Source organism: Molothrus ater, chromosome 18 (assembly GCF_012460135.2).
Source record: "Molothrus ater isolate BHLD 08-10-18 breed brown headed cowbird chromosome 18, BPBGC_Mater_1.1, whole genome shotgun sequence".
NCBI classification, from domain to species: domain Eukaryota; kingdom Metazoa; phylum Chordata; class Aves; order Passeriformes; family Icteridae; genus Molothrus; species Molothrus ater.
The window spans coordinates 11,503,390-11,523,053 of record NC_050495.2 but is presented as its reverse complement, the minus strand read 5'-3'; the positions used below and the strand labels follow the sequence as shown (position 1 = coordinate 11,523,053).

General features: G+C 40.0%; 1 protein-coding gene across 1 annotated transcript in view; it reads right to left on the bottom strand.

Annotated features, from left to right (window-relative positions):
• SPECC1L (sperm antigen with calponin homology and coiled-coil domains 1 like) overlaps nt 1-19,664 on the bottom strand; it is a 65,125-nt gene that overhangs the window by 26,615 nt on the left and 18,846 nt on the right. Inside the window, exons 3-9 of the mRNA XM_036393055.2 lie at nt 18,497-18,656; nt 16,151-17,784; nt 14,413-14,620; nt 8,518-8,591; nt 7,891-8,066; nt 6,250-6,416; nt 4,549-4,640 (exon numbers count right to left, since the gene is read on the bottom strand). Of these exons, the coding sequence (XP_036248948.1) occupies nt 4,549-4,640; nt 6,250-6,416; nt 7,891-8,066; nt 8,518-8,591; nt 14,413-14,620; nt 16,151-17,784; nt 18,497-18,656 (2,511 nt within the window). The remainder of the gene's footprint in view (nt 1-4,548; nt 4,641-6,249; nt 6,417-7,890; nt 8,067-8,517; nt 8,592-14,412; nt 14,621-16,150; nt 17,785-18,496; nt 18,657-19,664) is intronic.

Below are 19,664 nucleotides of genomic sequence, written 5' to 3'. Positions count from 1 at the left end.
CCTCTTCCTGGAAATCTGGGAGAATGGTGCAATGGGTACAGTGACCCAAAGCACTCTTTGATAAGAAAAACACCACTGAAAAAATGGGGTTTATTCAGAATGTCAAGAGCTTTTGTTCCCACATATTTAACTGAGATGCTCAGGGAACAAATGGAGAGACACATTTTATTATTTGTCGAAGATGTAATAATACATAAAATTTTTTTTTTGCCTTCTCAAGTCACTTCAATTTTTGTTCTCCTTCAAAGAGCTATGAATTGAGCATTTAGTTTTCAAGTTTTATATAAATATTTGGCAATATATGGCTTTTAGCAAGCACAAGATCACAGCTGTGTTCAGACTTGTACACACAATTCAGTAAGCACTGAAAAGGACTAAAATAAGCATTTTAGTCTCACACAGTGAATTGTACAAAGCAATAATTACCCTCAGAGTTACTGAAACAGATTTAGTTGCTGAAGACTCATGGAGGATCGCCCACAATTATTTCAAATTAATCATTTCAAAAAGCCTATTGCAAATTACAGTTCATTCTTTATTCATCCTGTCCTTTCTATTAGATTCCAATATTTAATCATAATCAGTCCACTAATGTGTTTATCCTGAAAACTCTTTCAGGTCTCCATCTGGCCCAAGGGTAAATGAGTCTTATCTTCATAAAATAATAAAGGTCAGATGTTTCTCACACCAAATTATCTAGGCAAGACAGCCAAATGCAGAACTGTGATTAAAATGAGTATATACTTCACAGCACCCCATAGCACAGGCAGGATTACAGGGCTACTTATTCATCACTTAGGGTCAAACTGGAGCTATGCTTTTGTGCCAGAAACCAAATGGAGAGAACAACTGCCAAAGTACAGCATGAAGAATTTCATCACTTCATACACCCAATGTCCTGCACACACACACAAAGATTATATCTTTAAATGTGCAGGTGAAAGTGACTGTGAGCCATGCACAGAAATGCCACAACAGCTTCCCCTAAGAGCTGCCATTTCACACTTACACCACCTACTTAAAAAAACCCCAAGCATTTCCTAACTAAAGGATATGAACTGTACCAAAGTGAGCCATTTCAATGCATCTCCCCACCCCAGGAAACAGCTAAAATATGAGGCTAAAATAAAAATATTTAATTTTGGTTAGCTTTGGGACTGGCACTACAGAGCTTCAGCCAAGAAACAGGGATATGTACAGAGCTGGATAAACATATACATTTATCCCTTAAAACCAATTCTCCTTTATGGAAATTGTCAGAAAGTGCCTGTATCACTCAGCTGACAATTTGCTGTATATTGCTCTTGTCTCTTTGCAATAAAACAAACTGGTTGTCTCTGTTCCTGTTGGCACTGCAGACAGGGCTCCCTTGCACTGTTTAGTTCCTAATTCCAAATCTCACAGCTACCAGCAGTAACACAGGGACTGATGCACTGCAAACCAGAGGAACATGGACCAACTGATGTTTATCTATTTTCACCTGCCTTCATCCATGTAGCAGTGCACAGGTGTCTGGGAGATGCTTTAAATTTCAAACAGAACTATGGCAGGATGAACTAATCACTTCAACTCCAAATATTTGGCTTCTGACTCGTCCTCCTTGTGTCTGTTGTCAGCTATGGAAGGAAACATGACCATCACCAGTATCCAGGGACCTCTTCCTGATCACTTTGCACTTCATGCCAGTGCACCTGCACGTGGCAATTGCAGAACAAACAGTTCTTCACATATTGACCAGTTAAGATATAGGAAGGCTTTGACATTAAATTGCTTGGACCCTGGAAGTTCACATGCTCAAATCAAAACAGGGCATTCAATGGTAAGCTGTAAATCTGAAACCATGTTTGTAACAGGACATTCAACCTGTAAATCTGAAACCATGTTTGTACCAGGACATTCAGTGGTAACCTGTAAATCTGAAATCGTGTTTGTAACAGGACATTCAATAGTAACCTGTAAATCTGAAATCATGTTTGTAACAGGACATTCAATGGTAACCTGTAAATCTGAAACCATGTTTGTACCAGGACATTCAGTGGTAACCTGTAAATCTGAAACCATGTTTGTACCAGGACATTCAATGGTAACCTGTAAATCTGAAATCATGTTTGTACCAGGACATTCAACCTGTAAATCTGAAACCATGTTTGTAACAGGACATTCAATGGTAACCTGTAAATCTGAAACCACATCTGCTTCAGAGAGTCCTCCAGCTACAAAACAGAAAATGGAAGTACCCAGGGAAAGCAGCAGATATGCTCCACTGTCCTTATGTTCCTCCCTAGGCATGTGCTTTGGTCACTCCCAGTGGCATACCAGACCAGCTAAGCTTTGGGTAACCCAGCAGGGCTGTTTTCACATTCTGAAGAGCATTCTCTTCATACCTCTCTTCCTAAATTGCTTTGCAGTGCTGTTAAGAGCCATAGTAAAACACATCTATGCTCCACTGCAGGCTTGGACTTGAAGCCAGAAAGGGTTTTGTTTGTTTGTTTTGAGTTTCAAAATATATTCAAGAATCTATCTCATTACACATACACACAGCTGTAAAGAAAAACAAACCAAGCAAACAAAAACTCTTCAAGACTGAGGAAATTCATTTCACAGTCCAAAGACAAAGCACATGGTTGATTCATCTGTACTTGGACAATGTTTTTTGCAACCAATCCATTTTGTGGAAGTATCAACACTGTGCCAGTTTCTCAGTAGGTGCCCATGTAAATATTTCCCCTGTGACAGCATTTAAGAGGAACAGAAATTAATGATAATAAACACTGCAACAGAGATAACACAGCCATACAGAGATCCACCTTTCCTCAAAGACCTTAAACCATAGATGACTTCTATAATGTGGGAGCCAATAGGTCAGCTCACATAGTGATTACTTATTAAAATCTTGCTTTTCAATTGTAAGAGAGAACAAACAAAAAATGTTAAAAAAAATTACATAGAATGCAACAGTAGAAAATGAGGCAGCAATATGAAAATAAAGAAAACTCAACCCCTTCTCTCTTGAGCAGAAAATATTCACATAACTGAGGTCATGAAACCCAATTGCCTTCTGGATAATTACAAGCACTTTGAAGAAAACCACCTATCTTCAGAAAGACAATAGAAGCTGTTTTTATTTACACACCCCTCCCTTTGTTTTTCAGGCAATGTTTCCCACTAATGAGTATCCAGCTGTTAATGACTTGGGTCTATACCAGAAGTTGAATTCAAAATTCAAGTAATTCTGGCAGATCAAGAACATCAAACAAGAGCTGTAAACCTGAGCAGCTTTGCAGTATTCTAAGAGATTACTTTGGTTCATGGTTAATTTACAGATAAATAAAGTGAGATAAGCCTTAGGCTTCACCAAGAAGTCTTCTGTCTGCCAAAGGTCTGGTTCAGCCCTTTGGAACAGGAGATTAAGTTTGCCTCCTCCTCCAAGAGTGCAGAAATAAACAGAAATATAAAGCCAGATCAATAGGAACAAAGCATCTGTCAGCAAACTCGTCACATTTAACTAATTTAGAGAACTGCTGTCAAGAGTGACTGAACCACAAGAAGAAGCAGAAGCTCTCCCAAGAAACCCTTTAATTCTTTCTCTTTGCTTTAAGGCTATCTATTTGTTTCATGAAATTCACTCTTAAATGAATAAAGGCTGCACTAGTCTGAGAACAGGAGAACCGTCAGTCTGTTCCAGGTATTGTTCCTTGAGGACTAAAAGCTAATATGGCTGCAGAGTCCTCAGTTCAGGCAGAGAGAATGTATTACCAAATCATTACACTGACCTACAGTGAAAATCTAGTTTGGAACTTTGGGATAGCAATATCTTGAAGGCAACAGGAGAATTATGGATATTAAAGGAGTAAAACAACATACATTCTTTGACTTTTCTTTATTAATCTGGTCCCACCTGCTTGGTCCTTAAACTTGCTGGCTTCTGCCAAAATCTCACTTCACAGCAAGTGAGATAATAAAGCCAGCAAAGATCTACAAAGCTGAACATCAGAGTCCTGACAATGCCATCTCAGCGCACCCAGGCTGCTGCTGCAGCAGCTGAGCCAAAGCACAAAGCTTCAGAGGGGACAGCACAAAACACACAGCACCATCACCCACTGGCCAAACTCTGCCAGTGCAAAATGAACAAAGAGCAGAAATCTGCAATTATTTCAATCCTGCATTGAAAGATGAATTTACACTGATCACTGCTGATAGTCCTTAGCCCACTGCCAAAGGGGATTACTGCTGTTTCCCTGCCAGGCACAGGACTAAGAACTGACAAACTGAACTCTAAAACTAAGGAATGCAAATAAAGTCTTCCTCTCACGCTTTTTAACAGCACAGGAATAGCAATGGTTGCAAATATTTAACAAGAACTTCCAAGTTTCCAACGTGGTTCTCAGTGAAACACTTGTTAGACTGAACAGTTTAGTAATTACTTACTTAAGGCAACATTTTATCATTATTTCCCCAGCAAGTCAGCCAATATTTGTATGTCACCACCTGTAGTTTCACACAATCTTCTTCACAGAGAAGGATTAAGTGCAGTCATAAAACACCCACCTGCATAGGGGATACAGCAGCAGCTGGGGGAGTTTTCATGGGGCTTGGGCTCAGTGGAGTGCGAGGAATTGTGGCAGCAGCAGGGCTTGGAACTAGGAGGAACATGGAAAGGAAGCCATGGTGAGCATGACACTGTTCTGCAGTGCAACAGGAGACTGCTAAAGCCAACCCTCACTTTACATTACCAGTTTTACCAGATCACACTCTCAGAATTTCAATTAGCAATTGACTGAAAAGTCATTTGAAAGTATGCCTACACATTTACTCCCCTGCAATTACCTTCATTTGCTGTCTTTCTATCATCCATGGTAAAAGCCTGAGCTGGCTGGGGGTGGACAAGGCTAAGGTGCAGGATACTATTACCTTGGCAGATGTAAATCATGGCATCACTAGCTCTCTGATCTTCAGACAATTAAAGAGATAGCAGCAGGCTCCTGGCTCTGCTGGTAATACAAGAAAGATCAACTATATCACCTGCTTCTCTTTTCTAGCTTCTAATCAAAGTCCACCACCACTAGATTATTATATACCTTAAATTTTGGGATTAAACAAGTAACATTTTTAGAAATGTATGAAAACAGAAAAATTCTAAATTGGTGAATCAGTGATCTGATGATTAAACAACATGATGATGATTAAACAACATGATTAGACATGAATGCTGAGGTAGAAGGCAGATATTAGCTCGAAATAAAAGATTCCAAAGAAGGGAGAGAGGTTTTATCATTTAACTAAACTAACTCTGGCAAGAAAGCACCTTCCTCCAGTAACACACAAAAAACACCTTCTAAACTAACACTAGAAAAGTATAAACCTGTAAATACCTGTGAAGAAAACAAGCAAGCATGGAAATAGAAGCATTTACAGAATGATTCAATAACAGAGATGGCTCTGTATCTGAAACCTCCTGGTTCTAAGCAGTGGAAAGCAGCTTTGCTGTGCACAGTACTGGACTGGCTCTGCTACCTTAGTCTGCTTCACACCAAGCCTTCATACATTAAACTTAGGGTGACTTTGTTGGACACGAAAGTCAAAACTCAAGGACCTGGCAAGGGAAATACTTTAATTCACACAAGGTTTCACATGCAGCTAAAGGTGAAACCCAAGGGTTTCTCATTTCAGAATAATTACTTGGACTCCTTATTCTGGTGATCTATGGAGAAGAGCACCACTTCTTCCCACAAATAGAGTAATAGTAAAGTCCATTGTCTCAAGAGTGAGACTCCTTTCATTTTAGAAAACATCTCCTATATCTTTCAATAGGTGATACTGGCTGGATCTTACTTTTATCTGTCATCAGAGCTCTGAGTATAAGATATAAGTTATTAAAAGAAATAAACTCAGCTCTAGCTATTACATGGCTTTTAAAATGCTTAATTTGGAACATTAAGTTCACATTTTAATAATCAGGCTGAAATCAGCTGTGCTCCCAGCTATAATTATGTGTGTCATATGTGTTTATGTATTTCTAATATACAGGAGCACTGAATCAAAGCATCCAGCATATGAGTCACTGGCAATGCTACAGCAAAGAGAGAAATAAAGACAAGACAAAAAAGGATGCTTGCATGAAGTGCAGTGAACAATCCGTGCTGCAATCTGGGTCGGTTTGTTTCAGCCAGGACAGGATAAAGCAGATTTCCTGTGAGCCATCAGAGGAGCACAGGCAGAGGGCAGCCTGGGGCAGCTGCTGGGACCCACCTTGGGAGGAGGCACTGTCGAAGGACTTGATGAGCGTTTTCACAGTGGGGGTCGGCTCCGAGGAGGTGGAGGATCGGCGGCTCAGGCCCATGCCTTGTCTCAGAGCTGCCAAATCTCTCTCCACTGCATTCATGTAATTGTACACTCGACCACGTTCTTCTTCCTGCCTGAAGTCAATGTGCTGCTCGTTTAGGGTATTTAAAAAACATTTTAACGTGCAAAGGCTTAAAAAAAATCAGCACAAATTGAAGCTGAATTAAAATCTATGGTCCAAATAGGTCATTACATGAACCTAGTTTTCTTTCCACTGTAATTCAGAAATAGGTTATCAACCCAAATTTTCACTGTAATTTCTTACTATTTGTCAGCAGCAGAGCTCAGCATCTGGTAAAAAAAGTCTATCAAATCAATATTTCATATAAGGCTTAATTCCTACTCCTACTCACACACACAGATGGAAAAAATTGAGACTTAAGGATTTCACCATTCCACATGAAAATAATCATCTCAGAGGGGAGAATTTTTTTCCACTTGAATAAATGGAAAACAATTTAATACTAAGGAGGTAAGAATATGTTTCTGGTACACATCTTTAGGCAGCATTAGCTTTTCCCCAAGTTTCACAGCCTGTGAAAGGATCTCCTATCCTACTAGATGCTGGGCTAAATGTAATGTAAATCTCACCAAATTTCCATCCATGCAGAAAACAATTGTTTTATATATACACATCACAAGCATCATTACTGTAAGCTATATACAGATCTGACCCCTAGAGACAATGTAGTCAGGATTCAAATGGTGCTGTCCAAGATGTTCCTATTTGAGGAGTTTATTACTTCTGAAAGACATATAACTCAGCTTCTAAATATCTGGAGCACTTAATTCAAGCCACAACACGTCACAATTGGAATTATTTTTGTTTTTATACAGAAAGCACTTCTAATTATCAGTGGAAAGAAAACAGTATAAGTTACATGCAGAACTAGATGAAGGTTTCTTCTCAGGTAAAAACCCAGCTGTGTTTTTAACCACACCAAAAGCCTTGACAGCTAATAAAGAAACATTAATGATGGTACAGAAAAGCTAACACTGCTTGTTTTTCACACTGTGGGAAGCCAAATAATTTTGAGCTGTTAAACTGGAAAAATCCTCCACTCCAACTTGGTTTTGTAAAACCTTGGGTGGATTAAGTATACAGTACAAAGGAACAAATATTGCAGTTGTAAAATGCTGAAAGTTGTAGGGGGATAGAATATAAGAAAATAAAGACAGTGTAGAAAGTAATCTTAGGCCTAAGGAGTTGCATTATCAAAGATTAGGAACAGCCTGACTTTAACAGGCCACAGCTATAACCAGTGAGAAGAAGAGTGCTATAAAAGAGTGGGGTGGCTGCTTTGTGAAAGAGCCAGGGCTCTGAGGAGCTGCCCAGGAGAAACACCAAGTAGCTGTGAAACTTTTGTGATAAGGAGACAACAGCATGGAACCCCTGCGATATGATGACAACAGAAAGGAGCTTGCTGAAATCCAGCTCCTCAGTGAGAGGATTTACAAACTTCTGGAGCCTCAAGAATTAAGAAACTGGATTCCAAACTGCCCTTTCCCTGGAAAAGAGACCACGTGTCCCTGTTGTTATGTGCATACTTGCGTGACTTGATCTCCTCCAGCTCCTTGGTGAGTTTCTCGTTTTTCTCCTGTGCCTCGTGCAGTCGGCGCTTCAGGTCCCCGATCTCCTCCTGCGCCTCGGACTTGATGTCGTTGGCAATGACCACTGCGGTCTGCAGGTCTGCCTGGAACTGGCGCCATTCTGCCGACTCCTCCTGAAGCACCAATTGGGAAGTTCAAAATCAAAGTTACCTTTATTATTCGTAGTTCTCCTATGCTGTTAAAGGAAATTATTTACAGGAACAACACAGGCACTTGTTCAGTGTTAGGCACAGCCTAACTCACAAGATAAACTGAAGTCATGAGTTTCTTTTCTGGAGACAAAATATTCAAAGTAGAGAAGAAAAATATTTAATATTAAACTCCACATCAAAATACACAGGAACGTTTTCTTCTAAGCCCAACATCATATCTTTGTGACAGTGAGAAATTTTTAGCATTGTTTAGTGTCTGTAGGTCAGTAAATATAGTCCCATGATGCCTGTCTTTCAGAAACAATCATTTTATTGGCATTGTATCTAATGATATTATCTTTTCACAATTTCATAAGCTGGTCTTAAGACATTCTAAGCTGACAATTTATTGACTTTTTTGGTTTTTACCTACCCGGAGTCTCCTGTGAAGATTCTTGATCTCTCTTTCCATGTCATGCTTTTGATCCTGAAGTTTTTTAACTGTATCTGGAAAAAAAGTTAAATTCCCTGTAAGATCTTAGTCAGGGATTTATCTACTTAAAAATGAATAACTGAAAAGACCTGCAAATGTTTTTGAAGACTTAATCAGAGAAAACGTTTTTATAACCAAAGACATCTGAAGAAACACAGTAGGAGAGGGAATCATTTGCCAGAGGGTGTTAATAGGTACAGGGGAGCAGCATAAGCAAACTCAATTCTTATACAAATCCCAAATCACAATACTAATATGACAAAGCAGTAGCAAAGAGCCAAGTAAAGAAGGTAGGCAATTTAACATGAAAAGATCCTAAAAACATGGATGTCTGGGGGTTTCCCCTCCTCAAACATAAGCTGCAGCCACAGGAAGCCTTTTGATTATTCACAGTTTAATTCCTGCCACCAAGCAGCTGACATAACACTCTCAGCCCTGCCTTCCACAGGGATAAAACTGAACTCGTGTCCCCAAGAATCTGACATTCTTGTCTATCGAGCTACTATTTGAGGTCAAAGCAAACTATATTTACAGCAAAAGGCCAAACAGCCTGTGAGCTTGTGTTATGAGAGAGAGGGTCCCTAAATCTGTCAGCAGCCACGCAGCAGGGTGCCCAGCCTGACCAGCAGCAGTGTGTGGCGTCTGACAGACTGGCTGCTGCAATTATTCTTCATTTGGGACTTTATTCAATGCACCAGGAGCATGTGATTGATTACTCCATTCTCAAAACTAAGCAACTAATGAAGCAGCAGAAATTTCTAATCATTGTGTCACTTCACTGATCCTTGCATTCTAGGATGTTTTATTTCTGTTGCATTGTGTGACTGTAAAAACTGTAAAAATGATGGAGAAGGTGACTAAATGCATTTTTTTGTTCAGGTTCATTATCCCAACAAATATTTTTCCTGTACATTAGCAATGCTCTTTCTACAACACAACATTTAGGCTGTTCAGTACACAAAACCTTCCTCAACAGCCCCAAGTACAGGGACTTTTTAAGTCACAGTTAATTTCTTTACAAGAATCATAAAAATGAAACCTCAGCTGGTCTGAAAACACAATAACCTTTCGAACTTGGAAAAGTTGGAACAGAAAAAATAGACAGATACTTCTGTATTTATCTCCTCCTTGTAAAACTGCCCATTTTAAGTTGCACCCAGCTGATCTTTAAGCTTTGAAGATAAGCTACAGGGTGGGCCACTCACATCTCATGCTGCCATGATACTTAAGCAAAGCCCTCCAATTTTTAGCTTGACTCTTGATACACAACTTGTTTGAGCTAAATTCAGAACTAGGAGGCCGGCTTTAGGCCAAAGTTATAAAATTTGCTCCCCCCACCTTTTCCTTTAAATACATTTTGGAATAAATCAAGTCAAGGTTCATTCTCACTTTTAAAACAGTTCAAAGAAAAAATGTTTTTAAAAACAAAATTTGCGGTACTACTAAAAGCAAGCTATCTAAAAATAACCACAAACCAGAAACCATAAATGCACCCAGTTAAAGCTTGTGTAGTGCCATTGTTCTGAGCTTCTGTGAGTTATGAAACGCATCATTAAATTTTAGTGTATTTATGCTTTGAAGTAAAACACAATGGTCTGGATATTCTGCAGGTACATAAATAATACAGAGCAGTTTGGAGCAGTTGTTGGAAACAGTGCTCTCTCCTCCCCAATCAAGCCAAGGAGACTAAAAATACCCCCCCCACCAAACTGCAACTGAATTTGAAATGCAGTGAGAAATTATGAGTAATGTAAGTGATTTCACCTGTTCCACCAGCTACAGCCTGAAAATTCAAGTAGTCAAAACAGGTAGAGGCTGCCATGTGGCCCCTTTCCTTTCTGCATCCCTGTAAACTCCACATTCTTCTCAAACACACACAAACCCTTTCCACCTCCACTGCCTGAAGTTTCAGTGTGGTAGGACAGGTACTTCCACCTCTATCCAGTCTCCTTCTTCAATGATCACAGACAACAAAGGAGACTGAGATAAAAGAAAAGGTAACTACACATTAGGGTAAATGAAGAACAAGGAGACTCTTCTGATGAATGAACAGGATAATTAAAAATGGCAAATCAGCAAGCTCGTGTTTTGACTGCAGGATCCAATTACATCTACATTTCAGAAAATTATATTGATTTAAGCCACAGTTTGACAAGACCTTGCCTCTACCTAAGAGGCAGAAAAAAAAAAAGATTATGGAACATGCAGACTACAAATGGTAAAGAAAATTCTTATAGTTAGGGCTGGGGGTGGGAGGAAGAGTTTTGTAAGGCTACCAGAGAAAAGGTATCACAATGTTCTGTATCTGCAATTTTTACTAATTATATTATAACTAGCAGTTAGAATTTATCACTATGAAATAAAAATGAATATCAACATTCAACTGTATAATTTCAATAGTTTCTGGAGAAAAAATATTAACAATATTCATGTGCAGTAGTTTCAGGAAAAATGACATGACAATTCCTGGGAAGGGACACTAAATCAAGTAATTCTGCCACAGGCAATTCCACAATGGACACTCTCCCAGTTTTTGTACTGGTTTCACAGGCATGCCTTACGCTGGGAGAGCATTTTGGTTCTTTAGCATAGAAATGGCTATCCCAAAACAACCACAAATACACAGAGCAGTGTAAGAACTAGAGATTCCTTCTGTAAGGAACAGGCACTGGGCACAAATACCAAAGCTCAGGCAATTTGTAGACCAATCTTGCTTCTGAGCTCATCATGTAAGACAATACATCTGTACAGCAAGAAAGGTGACTTTTTAAGGGTCTGCCATTAGTCACAAAACTAAAAATGTTAAAAAAGGTACCAAAAATGAACATCCTATTGACTTTTCCAACACTTTGTTAGAAAAGGCCTAAATATGGTAAAGCAAACATTTGATTTCATAACTGCTGTCAAGATCCTTTTCAAACGAAATATAGCAGAATTAAAACTAACACTGTCAGCTCCATAAAAGAACTATTCATTGAACATTAAAAATATCCACCTTCTAGCTCACCTACACTTGTCCTAAAAATTTACTGACTTTTACTTACAGACTAGGAGAACCTATGTGCACCTGTGCTAAGAGAACAAGCAATGATTATTTTTGTGCTTCAGAAGAAACCTTTGAGAAGTGGTAAGCTAACCCACAAATACACATTTTCTGCACATCAGGAGTCAAACTTTTTGGGCAAAAATTTCCTCACAAACTCTTATTAACTGCTTGGGAGAATAACAGGTTTCTGTTTCCCACTTAGTTACTGCAGATGACTCATGTGACAGCTGGGCTACCTGACTGCTCAAAGTTTTTGGGATCAGGAGTGAAAGCCAGAGGGAACACGCCATCTAGTGCAGTGTCAGCCTTCCCCACCTACTTACCTACCTTCCTTCCTTCTTTCCTTCTTTCTTTCCTTCCTTCCTTCCTTCCTTCCTTCTTTCTTTCTTTCCTTCCTTCCTTCTTTCTTTCTTTCCTTCCTTCCTTCTTTCTTTCTTTCCTTCCTTCCTCCCTCCCTTCCTCCTTTCCTTCCTTCCTTCCTTCTTTCTTTCTTTCCTTCCTTCCTTCCTCCCTCCCTCCCTTCCTCCTTCCCCACTGCCTGTTTCAGCTCAGCACAGCATGGAGGATATAAAACACTGATTATTTTAGCATTTCTTATTTTTACATACAATAGAATCTTAGAATATCCTCAGTTGGAAGGGATCTACCAGGATTATCGAGTCACAATCCTGGCCCTACACAGGTCACCCCAACAATCTCACCCTGTGCCTGAGAGCATTGTCCAAACCCTCCTTGGGCTCTGGCAGGCTTGGGGCCATCCTGGGGATCCTGTTCCCAGCCACCCTCTGGTGAAGAGCCTTTTCCTGGTATCCAACCTAAACTTCCCCTGACTCAGCTCCAGCCATTTCCTCAAGTCCTGTCACCAGTCCCAGAGCAGGGCCTGAAGACCACGGTGAGGTCACTCCTCAGTGTCCTCCAGGCTGAACAAACCAGGTGCCCTCAGCTGCTCCTCCCTAGGTTCCCCCTGCAGGCCCTTTAAACACTGTGCTTACAACTCCTCATCCAGCAGTGAGGAGCTCAGCTGCAGTGACTGCAGCTCTCAGCACATCTGGCTGCATGTCAGGAACATCCTGTGTGCTTTTCAGCAATGCAATTTGCATCCTGCTGCACCATCAAAGAGATCCCTGTTTCTGCAGGCAGACATGTTTACAGCTCAAATGTGACAGTTCAATACCCAGATTAATGTGAAAAATGTTCCACTGGAGGTTCCTTGTGCCTCTCTTGGTGTTTGAAAAGCCCACAGTGAAGCATGCCCTACGTGCTTGGAGTGTTTCCCATTTCTACATTACTATTTGTGTTGATTGATCATTACATGGAATGAACACTCACCACCTCATCTATGAGGCATCTTTCTCCTAAGTGTAAAGTCTGTCTTTAGTAAAATTTTTAAGTTCTAATTTTCCCTTTTGTATGTAGAAGTCTATTTTTAAATGCTGTATGTACTACCTCAAAGTCCCAGATTTTTCACTATGTCCTATGTTGCCACTACTTAGAGACTACCACGAAAAAACTCCTGTAAGAGGTTTAACTATGAACCCAAAATCAACAGAGTTTTCAAGTTGTCAGAAAAAAGCAGTTTTTAAAGTTTATGGAATTCCTCGTGTGCCATCCTCTCTTACTGCCACTAGATGCCACTCTCCTTCCAGCACAGAACTAACACAACAGCTTGCTCCATCCTAAGGATCACGTCAGGACATTGGCTGGTCCACGTGAATTTTCCAAGATCAATGAGTAACACAGACTTTTGCAGTTTTTCTTGAGAATTTTTCCCCTGGCAGAGGTTTGCCTGCCCGAATTTTCGCCAGTCAAAATTAAAAATCTGAGAGCTGGTTTGTACTCACAAAGCAGAAGCATCTAAAAATCAGAGCTGCCTTGTGATGAGGTATTGCTAGGCAGAAACCCAAATATCCACTTGACTACAGTGCTGCTTCCTGCATGAGTGTATTTCAGTTAATGGACAAAAAAAAACAAGTAGAAAACTGTTCAACCTTTTTGAGTCTTTGCTCCAAAATTACTGTCTTTTTGCACAGAAATGGAAAAAAAAATCAGAATAAACAGTTAAAACTATTTTGTAAAGAGAAGCAGTGACTGCCTTTCAAGATAAAGAAGGGTTGCTTAGGGAAACAACACTCACAGCCATGTCTGAAGATACTGAGCTTGAATAAGCAATTTACCTTGCTTAAGACACCAACTTTTCTTGATAGCAGAGCAATTAAAAGCCCTTTCTATGAATATTTCCCTTGTTGTTAGAAGGAATCATGCTTTGTTTTTTTTGCTATCTTGTTTCATCTTTGAATAACATGGAAGACTAACAGATATGTAAATCCTCTAAGCAGCACTGTGCAAATACAGCTTGCCAGGGTAGAGTTGCCCGTGCTCTTAATTAGATGGAGGCTAATTGCAGAATTCCAGCCCGTGGTAGGAATGTCTGAGCAGGTCTCCAAGATCAGAGAGGGAACTAAGGCACAGAGAGCTAGACAGGTACACAGTAAACATGGTTTCTACCACATGTTTCTCTACTTTGAAGAACAACTTGAAAACAGTATTAGCAGATTTCATTTTTGTTCTCTAGTCATAGGTTTTATTCCCACAGCAGCTACTAAGTGGGTCTGGAAAAGCTAAGCCAACTTGATTTTTTTCTTCCCCCAGTGTGTAAGGACTCTGCAAAACCTCCTCTGACTTGAATTCAGACATACAAACGACAAGTAAAAATATTTTCAATATTACAGTGTTCTACTTGAGCTTTCCTTAAATAATCCTTTCTCTCAAGAGAAATGCATACCACTTACTCTCCAAATCAGATATGATGAGGTTGTCATGAAGCTTCACAGCACGGTGCTGCTCTACTTCATCCTCCAGCTCAAAGATGGTTTCTTTCATGTCGCTCCTCTCAGTCTCTTTTTCCTCCAGTTCTGTCCGAAGCTTTTCTAGAGTCACATTGAGGTCCTCAATTTGTTTCTTGGCTTCTTCTTGGAACACTCTGTATTCATCTTCAACCTAAAGAAGAATAAATCTCAGTTGCATATTAAACACACTTTTTGTTTTGTAACTACCACACTTAAAATTTCTTTCTGCAACCAGACAAATACAGGAGAAATAAAAGTCTTTGCCTATACATTGTTCTAGTGCAACTCTTCTCCTGGGCCAAAGTTAAACTTTTTTATATTCCCAGGCTGGATAAATGAGCATTCCCAGCTACTCTCAGAGCAGCGCCCTGCATACAAGTGAAGCAACACCACCATTGTACCAAGGCTGAGGTTTCATGAGCAGCTGATCCAATTTAACATCCAGCTGCCATGGAAAAGGGACAGGGTGGAGGGGAAATGTTAAAACTCTTTACCCTTCCTTTCTCTTGCCAAAAGAGAAAAAACCTGGTCTCTTGTACATCAGTTCTAGTGCTTGCTGGACCTGTGTGATGAGTGATTTCCTTAAGCAAGTGTGACATTTGTGTGTGAGGTGTGTTAGTGAGTTGAAGCAGTTCTCAGAGGAGTCTGTCAAACTATTATTTTGAAAAAAAAAACAAAACAGGGAAGGGAAGAAGTGGTTGACTTCTCTCGTTCAGGAGCAGAGGAAGCAGCTTTTTTATCCTGCTTCACAAAAGTGTAACATAAGTAATAGGCTGGGATCAGTGGCACAGGAACATTAACCCAACAGGGTTAAAAAATAAACTTATTTATATATATATATATATATATATATATATATATATATAAAATAGGGTGTCAGAAAAACAAGAGAAAAGAGAAAATAGGTTGTGGTTTAGGGTGGGCAATGCTGGCAGGCACCAAGTTTAACAGACAAAATACCCTGCTCTTAAGTCATCTGCTTCAGTGGTTTTTATTTTAATAGCACTCTCCACCGTATAATTATTAAAATCACCTTAGTATGGTTTTCAGCCCAAATTAAGGTTGATTCTAACAGGCTAGTGATCATGACTAACATGTTGTTTTGCAGCTAATATATAGTTCACACATTAAATTTGGTATAAACTGTCTCTTCAGGAAGATATACCTTTAAATGCACATGTAAAGTTATTAAATAAATTGTGTGATTCTTGCTTTTATATTAAATTATGGTAAATACTTTTACCAGACATAGCTACTGCATAAATTAGAAATACTTGGGTCAAAACAGAACTGGGAATAAACATTTTGATCCGAAACCTAATCAGCACATAAAGTCTTGCAGAAGCTGTGCAAGTTAAGCACTAAATGAGTACGGGATCTTAAATACTGTTTAAGTTTGGACACTGAAATAGGTTGTGGAGTTTAAATATTTTTAAAAGTAACACAACAGTCACCCTGTAGCTCAATGTATCCATATAATTTTCTCAAATGCTGACATCCATATAATTTTCTCAAATGCTGACATCATTTTCATAACAAAAGTCAAGAGAAAGTGATCAGTCCTAACACTACTGCAATCCAATTAAGCTCATAATTATCTTTTACTTCTGAAAGAACTGCAGAGGCCAGTAGGCCATTGTGTACATGGGGTGTTAGGATGCAATGGTATTTGAAGCCCTACCTTAGCAATGGCATCTTGCAATCGATTGGCATCGTTGCGGGTGTGTGCCAGCTCCTCCTGCAGACCACTGGCCAAGCTCTCTGCTTTTTCCTTATCCAGCCTGACACTCTCCAGCAGGTCTTGTATATCTGATTTATCTCCAGAGTTGTGTATGGAATATAACTCAGCCACTCTCTGCTTTTCGTGCTCCAGCTGAGCTTTCAGCCTGTTCATCTCAATCTGGTCACTGGCTACTGTGGCTTTGTACTCCTCTAAGGTAGATGCCAGAGCTGTTTTGCTCTTCTGCTCTGACTCAATGATCCGTTCCATGTGGTGATTCCTTTCTTTTAATGCCCCTATCATCTCTTGGGCCTCCTTGTTGTCTTGTTCTGCCATCTTCAAAGTGTTGCTCAAGTGCTGCTGAACGCCCAGCAGCTGCTCCCGCTCGAAGCGCGCGTTCTCCGCCAGCTCCATGTAGCGCTGCTCCAGCTCCATGTAGCGCCCGCTCTTCATGTCTTCATCAATCACATAGGAAATGTGGTGCTCATCCAAAAGGGAGCGGAAATACTCGATCTGACGGCTGAAGTGCTCCAGTTTGTCACTCTGCTGGCACAAAGACTCCATCAGGATTACCTTCTCCTCTCCAAGTCTTTCATTCTCGCTGTTCAGCTCTTGTGTTATTTGTTGCAGATCTGCAAGCTCTTGAAGCGTGGCCTGGAGCTCCTCAGCTGTACTGTGTTGATTCTCTTCCATCTGATGTATCCGTTCTGTCAGACAGGCTACAGACACTTCACTTGCATTGCCACTGCTTCCCTTCCTAGACCTTTCTATACTTGGTACTCCTTCAGATTCTGAAGATGATGGAGCATCTAAGGCATCATCGCTTGATGTCAGTGGCTGATAAACTTCACTGCACTCACTGTCTAAATTATCCATGGAATTACTGTGTTGGTTGTCCATGAGAGTATTTTCATCCTGACTTAACAAGTCTTCCATCGACCCAGGAGCAGAACCTTCCACTGAAGATGTCAGAGTGCCCCCACCATCGCTGTGGTTGCCAGCTGTAATCTCTGGACTCAAAGACTGATAGCCAAAGAGCTTTTCAGAGTTGTCCAGCCTTTGTTCCAAAGAAAAGCCCAAAGCATTCAGTCTGTCTTTTAACATTCGATTCTCATTCTTCAGCTGGTTGAGCTCTTCTCTGATGGCAGTGTTTTGTTCCTGTAACTGGAGCAGCGTAGACTCTACATCAGTTGGCTGATGGACAACAATGGCTTCTTTCTCTTCAGATTTTTCATCCCCCTCAAGATGATCTTCGTTGAGTCCCAGCTGAGCACGCATGTCCCTCAATTCATTTCTCAGATGCAAGATCTCCACATCTTTTGTTTTTGCTAGCGTCAGAAGATCGTTCACCTTTGCTTCCAGCGCAGCCCTGTCGCTGATCTGATTGTCTGACTTGGACTTGCTCATGCGGACGTCGGAGTCGGGGTTGGTGCGGCTGCGGGAGCGCTTGGCCAGCCCCGCGTCGCCGGGGCCCTGCCCTGCCAGAGGCAGCTTCTTGCTCTGGCTCAGACGGGAACGCTCCCGGATCCTCTCTCTGGAAGAGCTGGACTCTTTATTTCCAGAGGAAGCGCTACGTTTAGCTGTGGAACTTGTACCTGTGTGTTTGTTGAAAGTTAGGAACATGAATTTAAAATACTGTGTCTGTCACAGCAGGCTGTGTGCTTTGTATCAGCAACACAGTGGCTGATTTTCTGAAGCACACTGTTAAATACATTTCATAGAAAATATTGGAAGTAAGCATTAACCCAACATTCAGTGTTTTCTGTTTTCTGTATTTTCATCTCACTGCATAAAAATAAAGATAGATCATTACTCCTTTATTTCCAGATGGTTTACAGCTTTGCAAGCATTACTGAATCCAAAACACAGCAATGGAAGGCAAGACCTATTTCAATCCATATCAATAACACACTAAATGATTTCATTTTTCTCAACAGCTCTCCTACTTTATTTCTGTAAAGCAATACAAAACATCCAAAATGTTCATTGTAACAATTCATCTTCGAGATTTAGTGCTTGTGTCATGGATTTTTTAAACAGACAATTTTAGAAAAATCTATCATTTTCTAAATTAATTATATTATTTCATCTTATACAATAGTTGCATAGTCAGTACTGAAAAAAACTAAAAGGAACACCCTCCAAAAAAGCAATTACATTATTAAAAACAGGAAAATAGTTTAGAAGATGTGTTATTTGATCATGGTGTTACTGAGCAGCTCAGTAAGCAGCCTGGATCCTCAATACATTAAAAGAAAATAAAAAGCCCCCCAACTTCCACCTTTAAGAATCAATATATCCATTTACCTGCAATAGTTTTGGGTTTGTTTTCTAGAGTGTTCATGGTTGTCCCTGGAGCTGAAGGTGCTGTTGATACACAAGAGTTCTTCTTGGCCTTGACACCGTTGGTCATTGTCACTCCGCCGCCACCAGCCATCCCTGCTAAGAGGTCATCATTACTCTTAGTCTGAAAGAAAGGGAAGAAGCAGCTTTAAAACAGCTGGCCCAGAAGTCTGCACAGCCAACATTTCTACTGCTAAAGATTCCTTCAGTTCAAAAAGTACATATTTGACAAGTCATGTGTCTATGCAAGAATGCTGAAAAGTGTAAGTGTGCTGCACTGTGCAGAGTCAGTAAACTGAAATGGAACTTTAACTCCTCACATATGAGTGAGCACTGAAACTACTCTCTGTCCCCAAAAATTCTTAATCTTTCAGTACCAGGAAGAAAAATTAAAAAAAAAAAAATCACTTAAAGCAGAGTAAAACATCACAGTGTAAAACTTCTCAATTTTGACTGGAAGGTTGCTTATGCATCAAAATGAAGGCAATGCTTAGATAATTAAACCACCAAATACCAGGAAGTTAGTACAATATCCTTCAATTGAATATGATCAAATATTTTCTGGTGGACAAATTCACCACAAAAAGCTCAAATCAAAGGAGAACAAAAATCAATCCAACATTAGCAAAATACGATTTCTAGCTCAAAATACTGAGCTACAGACCACTAGAAACTAGAACAGAGGCAGGGGAAAAAGCCACTCTCACCATATACTCTTGCCTTGCTTTCAAGCTCTTTTCTAGGGATTTTAAGAGATGGGGTATTTGTTTGATGGACTTTTTGTCTAACCTCATATGATTGTTCCTGAAACTACTGTTAGCCACAAAAGCTGCCTGGAATGTGACAAGGCAGCAAGCACAGGATTCCCAACAACCAGACTCCCAAACAGAGAATACATCTTTCAGAATAAAGCAAGTGTAGAAACACTAAACTCTTAAGCATTAATTGGCAGGCTTTATACTCTTTAAAATACAGTTTTTCAAATGCTGAAAATCAAAATGTGCTCAACATTTTTCCCATTAGATGAGAAAAAAAAATTAAAAGGAAACAGCTGTGCTAGCAGCATTCCTTGAGCAACTGTATTATTCAGCTGGATAACACATTTGAACTCTCCTCCAACATCCCAGCTCAA